The sequence below is a fragment of the Tupaia chinensis genome, unplaced genomic scaffold (genome assembly GCF_000334495.1).
Source record: "Tupaia chinensis unplaced genomic scaffold, TupChi_1.0 Scaffold142898_2, whole genome shotgun sequence".
Lineage (NCBI taxonomy): Eukaryota > Metazoa > Chordata > Mammalia > Scandentia > Tupaiidae > Tupaia > Tupaia belangeri.
In genome coordinates this window covers 166,075-179,529 of record NW_006202744.1, presented here as the reverse complement: position 1 = coordinate 179,529, position 13,455 = coordinate 166,075, and the positions used below count along the sequence as shown (strand labels likewise).

At 36.7% G+C, this 13,455-nt stretch overlaps 1 protein-coding gene across 1 annotated transcript; it reads left to right on the top strand.

Moving 5' to 3' along the window:
• Positions 1-4,317: 4,317 nt before the first annotated feature.
• LOC102468845 (ankyrin repeat domain-containing protein 7) lies at positions 4,318-13,144 on the top strand. The gene is given in 7 exon segments (XM_027766390.1): positions 4,318-4,525; positions 6,838-6,872; positions 6,875-6,948; positions 7,118-7,279; positions 8,195-8,301; positions 9,995-10,088; positions 13,070-13,144. Coding segments are annotated over 6 exon segments (564 nt in total). The 5' UTR covers positions 4,318-4,394; the 3' UTR covers positions 10,050-10,088; positions 13,070-13,144.
• The last annotated feature ends 311 nt before the right edge of the window (positions 13,145-13,455 follow it).

Sequence of the window (13,455 nt, the reverse complement as noted above, 5' to 3'; positions counted from 1 at the left end):
TAGTGATCCCCATGAATCCACAGGGTATAAATTAACCAGGAAACTATCATTATAGCCAAGCAACATTTAAGCTCAGTAGAGAACAATCTTCATGAGATGTACGTACCTAAGATATCTCCAGTGATGATCTTAGCACTTAATAATATTGTAAATAGAGCTTGAAAGATCATCTAGAAAATAGCCACTCTTCATAAATGCTTTACTTTGACCAGAAAAATAGAAACTTCAATAGCATTTAGAATAATACTTTATTATTTTTTTTCAAATTATGATTTCTGGTTTATGTATACATAATGTACATCTTTGTGTGGTATAGTGTGACTTTTTTAAAGTACACATACAGTGCAATGCTAATTAAATCAAAGATAAACATGTTCATATTCTTCAACAGTAACCATTACATTATGTCGTGAACATTTGATAATAGTTCTACTAACTGTTTTGTTTTGTTTCCAATTATGTATTAAGTTGTCCATAGTTTTTATTGTGCCATTTTATTGTGCTGTTTTATAAACTCTTTCCTTATTATATATATTTTTATGTCTTAAAAAGTTTTTCCCAGCCCTTCCTCCTTCTATTTAGTTTCTGGTCTCTGCACTACTCTCACTATTTCTATGCTTTTGAGTCTTTCGTTTCCCACCATAGAGTGCAAACATTTGGTATATGTTAAGCAGGGAAGAATGGTATTTGTCTTTCATAGTTTGGCTTATTTCACTTAGCATTATATCTTCAAGATTCATCTACGTTGGGTCCAATGGTAGGATTTTGTTGTTCTTTATGGATGAGTAGTCTTCTATTGTGTATTTATATCATATTTTCCCAATCCTTTCATTGGTTGTTGGACATTTAGTATAATTACATGATTTAACTATTATGCATAATGCTGGAATAAATATAAATGTGCAAATGTTTCTTCAATTGAGTGATTTCTTGTCTTTTGGGTTTATACCCAATAGGGGAGTCTTATGTTATGTTCTAGTTTTAGTTTCAGATTTTTTAACACCCTCCATAATATCTTCCTCAGTAGTTATACTAAGTTATATTCTGACAAACATTGTATGAGAGTTCTCCTTTCTCCACAACCTTGACAGCACTTGTTATTATTATTATTATTATTATTATTATTTGATCATAGCCATTCTTAATGGGGATGTAGGTGTTGGTTGAAAAGTTGTGACTCGGGGGTGAACTAGTTATTTAATTAGTCATTTCTGTGCTAATGGCTAAAGATAGATCTAACTGTCTACTCAATGCCCAAATCTCCACAATCATTTCACCCCTTAACAGGCAGTTTGTAGAAGGTGAGTGTGGTGGAGTTATTGATGGTATATGAGAGGGCTGTGTACTCCGTCTTGTACAACTGCTGACTAAGGTGGGTTCTTCGTATATCTTCCAGCATGGCTGTAGGCCTGAGCAGGGGATTGCCTGTCCACCCACTAGGCTGGGAGTTGAGGCTGAATTTGAGCACATGTTAGGTGTACCTGCCTGTGGGCCTGGGAAGTGAGGCATGAGATGTCCAAGCTAGCCTGTGCAACCAAGGGTCTTTGAGGTTGGAATGAAGGTGGAGTTATGGCCCAATTCACTGGCAAGCCCCAGAGCAAGGATCGTTGACACTTTTTTATTTCTCAGTTGCCTCTCTCCACTCCTTTATCCAGATTCACAATTCATAGAGGTCCAAAGAAGCTATGCTGCAAAAGGCAACTTGGGACAGGAAGATACTCCTGGCGACTTGGGTGGGAAAGGGGGAATCTCAAAAGCTTCCCTCCAAAGACTCCACAGCCATAGCAGACAAGCTCCTTTCTTCCCAGGAGAGGAAAAGGCAGCAGGTGGGGATGAGCTACAGCCTAAATCCAAGGCCCACAAGGCAAGGGCTGGAGATAGATGGCTCTCACAGACTGGTCAGAGCCTTCAGGATTCAGTCTGGGGGATATCTATCCACATGGTGGTTTCTTTGTTATCCCATGCATTACTCATATTCCTATCTCAGGGCCCCTGATCTTATTGTTTCCCTTTCCTAGAATGCTCATGCTACCTCCATAATGTCTGTTCCAAGAAGGCAGCCATTTTTATATACTTTATTCCGTGCTACTTCTTGACCATCAGAACTGAGCTTGACACATTAAGTGCTCATTAAATGTTCGTCAAATGAATAAATAAATATATGAATAATAATCTCTTCTACTCACCTTTTGAATTCATGGGTGCAATTTGGGCACAGAACTTATCCTTGATTCCATGGAGCAAAAGTGAAAACCAAGCTAGGCTGCAGTATTTAACAAAAACTTGGACTTGCCAGATGAAAATTAATGTGAAACTGGTCCACCAATACACCTGTTTTCCTAGACTGCAGACCTGAGTGCATCTCCATAAATGCCTTCAGCAGACAGCTTCCTTTTGCTGATTGAATGAGTTCACCCAGAAGTGAGTACAAGGGATAAAAATCAAATGGGTCTTGAGTTGATGGAATTTGCTGGCAATTTAAATGTAGGTGGAAAAGTCAGTATTTAAGGATGCCTCCAAGGATTTGGGATGGTCTTTTCCTGGAGTTCTCTAATGATGGAGATAAGAGGAAACCAATAAATGAACCAATAAATGAATGAATTGTTAAAAAGTTAGGAATTAAACTAGCTCGTGTAATACTTTGGGAGCAAAGTGAAAAAGTGTTTCAAGGAACAAGCAGTGGTCACCCTGTCAAATGCTGCTACATTAATATAAAAATCTGGACATGACAATTGGATTTCATGTAATGGTGATCATGGTCAATCTTGCTTAAAAGTTGTATCAATTGAGTGATGGGAACAAAATGGTGATGGTGAGAATTGCTTTAAATGAGAACAGTGAAAGAAAAATTGTAGACCTAAATTCCAGGATTATAGACCATTCTCCTAAGGAGTTTTGCCAAAAGGAGAGAAATTGAGGAGATTGTTACAGAGGAAAGTATGGTAATTTTTTTGTTTGCTTGTTTTAGTTAAAAAATAATTTTAAAAGATAGGATAAATAGTAGCATGTATTTATGCTATTAAGTATTAGTCAATAGGACCAGTCTGTGGTCTGGTGGTTAAGGGGCTCAGGTCCTACATGGCTTATTATAGTTCAAGTCCTAGAAATGGAGGAGACAGCATTGTGACATGACCATGACCTTTTGGGGAGGTGCTTTATTCTCTTTCTCTCTCTCTCTGGCAAGTACATACACCCTCTTGCAAATTGAAAAAAAAAAAAAAAAAAAAAAAGAATTGGTCAACAGAAAGAAACTTTGAAATACAGAAAAAAGCATGGGAGAGGGTTTCCTGAAGTAGGGTCTTGAGTAGGTTACAAAAGATAGGATCTAGTTCCCCAAGAATGGTGATGGCCTTTCATGGGAACATGGATATTTTAAAAGAGAGCAGATATGAAAATGGTTAAGAAAAGTAGGAGTGCGAATGGACCAGGGAAATGTCTAAGAATTGCTAGGAAGCATAACAAACAGCATGAGATGGGTTTTCATGACCTGAAAATAAAAAATGGTACCATGGCTGTGTTTTTTTCCTTTATTTGAATTCAGTGACTCAAGGCAGGCAAAGGAGCTTAGATTAATTACGACTGTAATTTAGGCAGAGAAGTAAGAAAACTAATGGAGACAAATTCATTAAAGGTATATGCATGGGATGATTATAATAACTGACTATGGAATTTGATCTAGTTAAACAGGGAAGTAAGGACGCGTGATGTGGAGTTCAAGGTCAGAGAAAGGACAAGGGACTTAGGGCTACTGGTGGAATGAGGTCTATTTTCTAAGGACTTTGGAGTTTGTGACTAGACAAAACAAGCTCAAATATGAGAGATGGTATTTGAGAAGTATGTCTGAAATTGAGATTATGGAGGCACTGCGATTATTTTTAAAAATGACTTAGCAAGTGGCTATGGAGATGAGGTGTTGGGAGGCAAGATTACTGGAAGAGATCCATCCCCACCACAAGGAGGGTAAATCACAGTTGGTAAGGGTTCAAGGCATTGGGTTTATCTTGAACGAGACGTGGCTAGTTATAAGAAAGTTGGCAGGCTCATGATCTAATAGAAAGAATGAAGGTGTGTAGTCAAGGGTTCCTTAGGTGGGAATTCCTTGGACTGCACAATAAGAGCAGCTATGCGCAAGTTCCTGGGCGTTGCTGGGCAACCAAGGCCTCCTCCCGCCCCACGCCACAGCCCAGCCAGCTGCTTTCATCAGCGCCCTTCCACGCTCAGCGAGGTGGGAGGCTGCCACGAGACGAGCCCATTGGCGGGGCAGAGGGACAAGCGGGATTTGCGGAGCCCCAGAACAGCCTAGTCTGACCACGACTTCAGCCTGAGCAGCCTTGAAAAAGCATTTCCATGTCTGGAGGCAGGAGGATGAATCCTACAGCTCCTCAGACCTGGCCATGGGCCGCAACCTTCGAGAAAAGGATTTCGAGAAACTTCACAAAGCGGCCTCGATGGGAGATTTAGAGAAGCTGAAGAAATACCTTCAACTCAAGAAATATGATGTGAATATGTGGGACAAAGAATACAAGTGACCAGAGCAGAAGAGCCAGCGGGTGACCGAGGGCACTGTGGAGAGGCAGCGGGGCCTCTGGGTCCTCCAAGATGAGTGTGGGCGGTTTAACACTGGTTGTCCCTCTAGGTTTCCCAGGGCCGAGAAATCGCCTGGTAAATGCTGGAAGAGGCTCACACTCCTACTTTCAGCTTCTCTCTCTCTCTCTCTTTTTTGCATACTTACCTGAGTGTTTGGGGGCCTGATCCTGCCTGTTCCTCCCATCGCCTTTGTCTCTACTGAGGCACTCCATACTTTACTCTCCCAAATCTACAAACTTCATGCAAGGAAGCAGTTTTAATTTTATTTTATTAATAATGCTTAACACGAGAGCCGCCCTTTTAACAGATTTTTAAGTGTACATTATCAGTAATTTAGATCTGTAGAGTTTCTGAGTTGGATGTCTTTTATTTCCTTTCTTATCGATTTCCTCTGGCTAGGACTTGTAGTACTATGTGAGCCTCCTTGCCTAAAATCTGGTCTTAGATGGAAAGCTTACAGAAAAGCTCTGTTTTCAATGTTGAGTATGATGTTAGCTATAGCCTTTCATATATAGCCTTTATTATGATTAGGTAATTTGTAATTTTGTTGAATTTTTAGTTCACTTGGAGTTTTTTCATCACAAGAGGATGTGGAATTTTGCAAAAGCCTTTTCTGTTGAGACAGTCATGTGATTTTTTTAATCCTTAGTGGTGTTAATGTTATATATTTTTTAAGATTTGTAATTAATTAATACATTAATTCTATTATTATTAAAAATTTTTTCAACCCTCCTTGCATCCCAGGGAGAATCCCACTTGATATGGTGTATGATCCTGTTGCTATGTTGCCGAATTTGGTTTGCCAGTATTTTGTTGAGTAATTTTTTTCTCTCTTTTTTAAAAATTTATCTCCTTTTTTATTAGTTAATTTATTTACAGCCATTCACTGACCATCAATACGGTATACAAAATGAGATTTTCCATCCAGTATACATTGAATATTGGCTTAATCAAGGATATTACCATACATATTATCATCAACAAATAGTTTTCTATTTCTTTTTTCTTATATATTTTGCTTTGTTTTTTCTCTTGATTCCCTACCTTCCATCCTCTGCCAACCCTCCCTGCTTCTCCCACACTGTCTCTGGTATGTACAGTTGTTTTCTATACCTTTTTTTCACATTTTATTGATTCACTAATGATCTTATTTAAAGACTTTCAATAGCAAGCACAGCTGCTCTGTACGTATTTATGAATGCATGTCTGACTGTAGGCATAAACCTCAGTGAGTAAAGTAAATACACTATAAAGTAGCACCTCGCTGGGGCTATATAGCTTACTGCAGTCATTAAATAGGTATTAATAGGTATTTTTATAATGCATTTTTAATTTCCAAAGGAAAATTTTAGTTTTAATAAATCAAAATTTAAAAAAAAGTTAAGAAAAAATTTTAAATCCAGGAAAAAGGTTAGGATTCAGTTCAAATAGTAGGTCGATGGACCTATCAACATTTCAAGAGAAGGAAAAAACCCTTAAATATAGAAATCAAAGCATCAAAGGAAATCAGTAATGTTTTAGTCTAAAGTAAAAAAATTCTTTTTCACTAGTTCAGACGCACATAATCCATCTCTCTTCTACTGAATTTGCAGTGTTACTATAGTCTGATCTTTCCATTTTAGCTCTGGAAGTTAACATTCAGCTGCACACGACCCTACCATTAGGCTGGCCATTCTCTTGGTTATTTCTTGTACTCTTATATCTGTGTGTCCGACTTTAGTTTTCCTCATGTAGCACTCCCTTCAGCACTTCTTAGAGAGCTGGTCTGGTGTTGGTTAATTCTTTAAGGTGTTATTTATCAGAGAATATTTTTGACTTTTTTTTTCCCCATATGAAAGATAATCTTGCTGGGTATAGTATTCTTGGTTGAAATTGTTTTTTGCTTAACACTCTGGATATATTTCCCATTCTTTCCTTGCTTGCATTGTTTCTGATGAGAGGTCTGACATTACATGGTCTGGTGGTTAAGGTGCTGGACTCCCACATAGCTAACCATGGTTCAAGTCCCAATCCAGGTGGTTTGGAGATCACACCAGGCATGTGTATGTGTACCCAAAATCCCAGGAGGAGAATGGAGGAGAAGGGACTGCAGAGAGGGGACCTCATTTTCCCTGTCTCTATTGCTCTCCAGCAAACACACATGCACTATAAATCATAAAAAAAATAAATAAAATACTATCTGTTCTTGGTTATAAGTAACTTCTCAAACTAAGGTTTATCTCTAACATTGTATTTGTTATGTTGATATAGAACACCTTTGCACCTGGCCTGTAAGAATGGATATACATTGTATCTCTCTTAATTGAAAAACAATGCAAAATAAATGTTCAGGATGATGAAAACAGATTCCTAGTGATTAAGGTATGTGTGTGTGTGTGTGTGTGTGTCTTCTTTTGGATTATTATATACATGAGTCCGCCTAGTTAACTTTTGTTGAGTTTTATACTTTAAAATATGGTATTAATGTTACTTAATGTATCATATTCTAAGTAGGAAACAGTTTACTCATATATTCTTTTTGCACCGACAGGCAGTACAGTGTGGAAAGGAGATGTGCACCACTATTCTTCCAAACCATGGTGCAGACCCTAATCTGATGGATTTGCATTGTAATAGTGCTCTTCCTTATGCTGTCTGTGGTCAAAGTACCTCATTAACTGAACACAAGGCCAATCTTGAAGCTAAAAATAAGGTAGTTTTCTATTACAAAAATCCTATATTTTAGGAACTAAAGAGGGTATTAATTTCAGATAAGTATTTATTAAAATATATGCTATATAAAGAATTAACTTCTCAATATGGAGGAGAAGGAAAAGGAGATGAGATCATCAATTACTGGTAAATTATATTCTTTTAAAGTCTTTCTCTATTTCATTGTAGATGATAAACCTGACCTCCAAAGTATCATCATATTTAACAATGATACTTGTTCAAAGGGCCATACTAAGTGGAAAACATTTGATTTCTTTGTGAAAAATGTTGATAAAGATCATAAATCTCACCTTTCCCCCTACTTTATTTAAATACTCATAAATAATTAGGTTGAATTAAGAAATCACATTATGTTAAAAGTAATCTAATCCCAATTGAGGTACTATAGCTAACTGAAAAATACTTTTTAAAGAACCTTTAAATTTTGTTTCACTGATATTTGGTCTATATAACAACCCCAAATAAGTTCCAGTTTCTGAGGTTTAAATAAAACTGTGGAAACCAGGTTATGAATTATAAAATGTGAATTGATGGTATAAAATACTTACATTAAATACAAAATGTTTATCACTTAATTATTCCAGGTTTCTCTTGCCCACAATTTGAATTAAGCCTGAAATAGATACTTTGACAGGTCTAACTCTAATTATTAGGTCATTGGAAAGTCATGATATATTTTTCTATGCAAAAATGTATCATAACTTTTCTGATGACCCATAATTTGTTTTCTTGATATTTGAAACCACATTTCATTACGTATCAAGCTCATTTAAAATTTAAAAAATGTATCAGAGACTTCTCATAAGTATATTTACTTTTTAAATTGAACTTAAGACTTAAAGGCATGTAACTTTGGTAGAATATTGTGAATAACATTTTTGAAATTTTTTTTCAGGATGGGTATACTCCACTTTTACTTGCCATTATTGAAAATAATGTAGAAATGGTAGAATTTCTTCTGAAGAAAGGGGCCAATGTGAATGCTTCAGATAAGACTCAAAGGTATAATTAATAAAGCTAAATAAGATGGGATATAACTACAGAACTGTAGCTACTATGAGCATTTTACATATATATATGATATAGATATGTGTGTGTGTTTATATCTATCTATCTATCTATCTATCTATCTATCTAAAATCATAGAAAAGTCATGACATCCTTTGTATAGAAAAACAGAAAAATACATCATGACTTTTCCAACAACCCAATAATATATATATGATATTAGGGAAAGTTAAGATTATGTGGCATAAGATTTTGGGCAAATTACTTAGAATTCTGGGATCTGTTTCTCTATCTGTAAAATCAAACAGACCAGATTGGCAAGTTAGTATTATTTATAACATTTGAATCTTATGCTGAAGACCAATTGTTGGAGCTGAGTGAGTATAGGAAACCCAGAATCCCAGACACTCCACCATAGAATTTTGAGATATCCTCTTAAAACTACTAGGTTTCCAGGGAGTAGAGATTGAAAACCATGGAACTAGTTGTTTCCCAAAGACTATTTTTGGCTTCCCTCATATGACCTTTGATGTAAACTGTTTTTTAACAGATCTGCTCCACTTTTTACACTCTCGGCTTGACTCTTTTCCTGATGAGAGAGGTTAAAACTGAATAGTAAGTCCTTATGTTAGAATTATTATTGGGGGACCAGCAGTTGACGTAATGGCTATGTCACTGGACTCCCATGTAGTCAACTTCGGTTTGAGTGCCAGACCCAGTGGTTTAAACTCACATTGGGTGCATGTGCGTGAGTGCCCACGATATCGAGAGGAGAATGGAGGAGAAGGGATTGCGGTGTGGCCATTCCCCCCGGGGGGTGATTTCTTGTTTTCTGTCTCTCTGTCTCTCTGTCTTTCTGGCAAGTGCATGTGCCCTATAAGAAAAAAACCTCTCCAAAAAAAAAAAAAGAATTTTTATTGGGCCGATCCAGTGTTGCAATAATTAGTGCTGTGTATAGAAAGTCATGCCCCATATAGTCACTTATGGCTCTAATCCCAGCCCTGGTGCCTTGGGAAACATCAGGTCTATGTGTATGTGTGCCCCAAATTCTGACAGGATGGAGAAATGGAGAAGGAATTGCAGCATGACCACACACCATTCAGGGTTTATTTTTTATTTATTTATTTATTTTTTTTCTCTCTCTCTCTTTGGTGACTGCCCTCTGGCAATAAAAAGAGAGAGAACGGGGCAAACACAGACATTCTAGGGTGCTTGTCTGCAGAGGGATGACTGATGTGAAGAGGCCAGTGGAAGGTCATTTACAAGGAAAGGAGAGAGACCTCCTTGATACCCCTCAAAGAAAGCCAGACCTACCAGCACCCCAATGATCTTGAATCCCCAACCTCCAAATATGTGAGAAAATAAATTCCCAAACACTCTAGTCTGTGGTGTTTTGTTATGGTAGCCCTAGCAAATGAATATACCAAGTACAACTTAAAGCCACTTTTTCTACCTTGTTAGTGTCCCCCCACCATCATATTTGTGACAGAAGAAAGAAAAGAGGTGCCAGAAAATGGGAGTACATGAAATAAAAACAGCGTCTGAGGATGACTTGAGAGGACACTTGAGAGAGCATGGGAAAGCATTGACGTGAATCTACAGTTTTGATTGGATAGTTATATGCTATCAATTTGAGTTAAATTTTTATGAATGGTGGAATTCATACACATTTTCTTATCATGGATAGGTACTATCATTTGATTGCTAATAAGGAAGTTAAACATCTAACTCTGAAGAAATGACTTTGGGGGGGACTACCTGTGATACAAAGTGGAAGATAGGTAAGAAGATACTGAATAGCTTTTCTTGTTGCTTTTAATTTTCTTGCTTGTGTTTTAGGAATGGAAACCACTTTCATAAGTAATATTTAAATCCGAGATAGAAATTTCCTTATATTCTGAAATGCCAAATATTTTAAAGAATTATTCTTAAGAATATTTGTGTCTAAAAAATTATCATGCTCGGGAACCAGCAGTTAGCGTAATGGCTATGTCGCTGGACTCCCACATAGTCGACCGCGGTTCGTGTCCCGGACCCGGTGGCTTAAAACTCACGCCGGGCGCGTGTGCGTGCGTGCCCAAGATCCCAAGAGGAGAATGGAGGAGAAGGGATTGCAGCGTGGCCATCCCCCCTGGGGGGTGATTTCTCGCTTTCTGTCTCTATGTCTCTCTCTGTCTGTCTGGCGAGCGCACACGCCCTACAATGAAAATCTCTCAAAAAAAAAATTATCATGCTCTGTTTATTAGAAATGTTAAGAAATACTAAGTGATTAAGACCTTTTTTACCTACTGTCTCTTGGCTGTCATAAAAGGAAAAATTTGTGCACATATTTAGAGATTTTTATAGGTATAAAACTATTATAAATTTTAGAATTTTATTATTATATTAAACACTTCAGATAGGTACATTTGGTAGTACATAGATATATGCCAAATCTTTACATAAAATTTAAAATTCAGTAGCACTTTTATGAAAAATTAAATTTATCATGCATTTACTAAAATAATTTTTGTCATTCATTTAAAAATGTATATATAGTATCCAGGTCTATAAAACGAACCCTTTTTTTGTTCTGATGAATATGTCTCACACTCACTTTTTTTTTTTGATAAAAAAAAACAGCATTTACAGTCATTCTCTGTATTTGCCAAAACTACACTCCTATCTCAGTGTTCATCCACAACATAAAAAAGAAAGAAAAAAAGAACATAGAGGGATCTTGGTGGCAATATAAAATTATATAAACATCACAACTATTCAAACCCTCTCCATTCTCTCAAATCTGTAGTGATGTTGCAGCAATGCAGGTTCCTGTTGACTCCACATGAGTAAACTTATAAGAGACTTTTCCTGAATTCTCTGTACTGTGGGCTCATATTTTTTCTTCTCATACACCACTTAAAAAAATATTTACATGGCTAAAGTAAGTGAGGCATTTCTGTGATTTGCAATTGAGTTTTTAAGCAAAGTAAGGCAATAAACACTCCTAGAAAAAAAATTCCTACATTTTGAATATTCCCTGAGGGATAAATTCTTTTTTTTGGGGGGGGGAGAGATTTTCGCTATAGGGTGTGTGCACTCACCAGAGAGACAGAGACAGACAGAGAGACAGAAAGCGAGAAATCACCCCCCAGGGGGGATGGTCACGCTGCAATCCCTTCTCCTCCATTCTCCTCTCGGGATCTTGGGCACACACGCACACGTGCCCGGCATGAGTTTTAAGCCACCGAATCTGGGACGCAAACCACGGTCGACTACTGGGAGTCCAGCGACATAGCCATTACACTAACTGCTGGTTCCCCTGAGGGATAAATTCTTAAAATCACCCCCAATCATTTACCTTGTCTATACATGATTCCAATTCTCAAAGAAATGTTAATCTTTATGTCTTTTAAAGCATAATGGAAATATTAGGGTAATAAAATTACCATAAAATGCTGCAAAAGATGATGAACTTTAAAAGTTATATTTTTGATTAAAAGGGGACAGCCTAATCATTTAAAAATTACATAAAAAGCGTAGTATCAATGCTAATTTATAATTGTGTTACTGCTGAGGCATAGACTTTAAGAAATACATTTAGGAGTAGACATATCTGGACATAAATGAAGACATTAACACGTATCATTTGTTTTCTGGATGTGTCACCTTATTTCTACAGATCCTTCACTGCTTCATTGAATTAGAAAAGTCTTTTTTGAAAGAGCAGTTAAATAAACTATCATAGCATTTTCACTGACTACTCATTTGAAAGAAATTTTTCTTAAACGGAGAGCAATTTTTTCACATTGCAAGACCTGAAGAAATTTCAAGACAAACATCCATATCATGAACCATTAGTTGAAAAGTAAAGATTTACAGTCAGTATATAGGAAGAGAAAAAATTTGGAGTCAAAGTATTGAATGGGATAATAGTAAGAGTAAATTGTATTAGACCTGTATTAGAATATTTAAATAAAATAAAAATAGTAACATGTCCACTACATAGTAAAAGAAAAAACTCTAAGTACTCCTTCAGGAATCGAAATTCTCTTTTATTTATGAGCACTTTCAATAATAATGCCTTTTTGTTTTAGAAATAGAATATAGTAATATATATTCAGAAAACATAGTATTATCAAAACAAGTGTCGACACAAATAACAAACTCTGCAAACATAATGAATTAATGTGGTTTATTTTTAAGCGTGAATTTGAGTGACCTAAGCCCAGAGAGGAGGCAAAACATGCCTTTCTCTGAGGATGATCAGGTACAGAGGATCCTTTTCTTTGATTTTGAGAGTGAGAGAGTTTAGTGAAGACCTTTCCCTTGGCTCAAAAAGGCAGGGCATGTGGAAGCAGGACTTTAACAGGGATAAGGGGATTTGTATACAGTCACAGGATGCTGTCCCAAAGACAGGATTGTTGGAAAAGTCCTGTTATCAATGAATCAAAATGGCCTGCTAATGATTGTGGGAGTGACTCACCCATTACTATGCCAGGGAGAGAAGGTAGGAAGATTTTTGTTATCAAATGGGCCAAAATGGTCTGATAATTTCTGTGGGCATGCCTCACCTCAGGGCCTCTGGAAGGGATTTTACAAACAAGAAAAAGCAGTCAAATTTCTGTCCTTATGAGACAAAGAATATGCATCACTCATAGTCTCATCACCCAAATAAAACATTGGTTATATTTTGGCATGTTTTTGTAGTCATTGTAATTTTGTGTAGCTTATTTTTCCTCAAAGAGAATTTACAATTTTACATTTTTCTTTATAAAAACAGAACACACTGTATATACTTTTCATTGTGCTCCTTGCTGTATCTTACACACATAACATATGATCTGGCTTCAGAACTTTTCCCCGGAAGATGTTTCCTTCATCTGTAGCCTGGGACAGCTTGCCCTCTTCAGGTAGGACGTCAGGGCACCCTTCTCTGGCTCTTTTGTTTTATCAGGATGAATGAGAATATTGTTCTTGTATTTCAGAATGCAAGTTCCATGACAGCTTGAATTTCTTGTTTCCTACACCTTGAAAAATGTCTGGTGTATTTTTTTCTGAATACACAATAACTAACACTTGTCAGTTACGTCCCAAAAGCTTTGCATACATTTTTCCTTTTAAAAAATAAATTGCCATAGAACATATGCACTCACCAGAAAGATACAG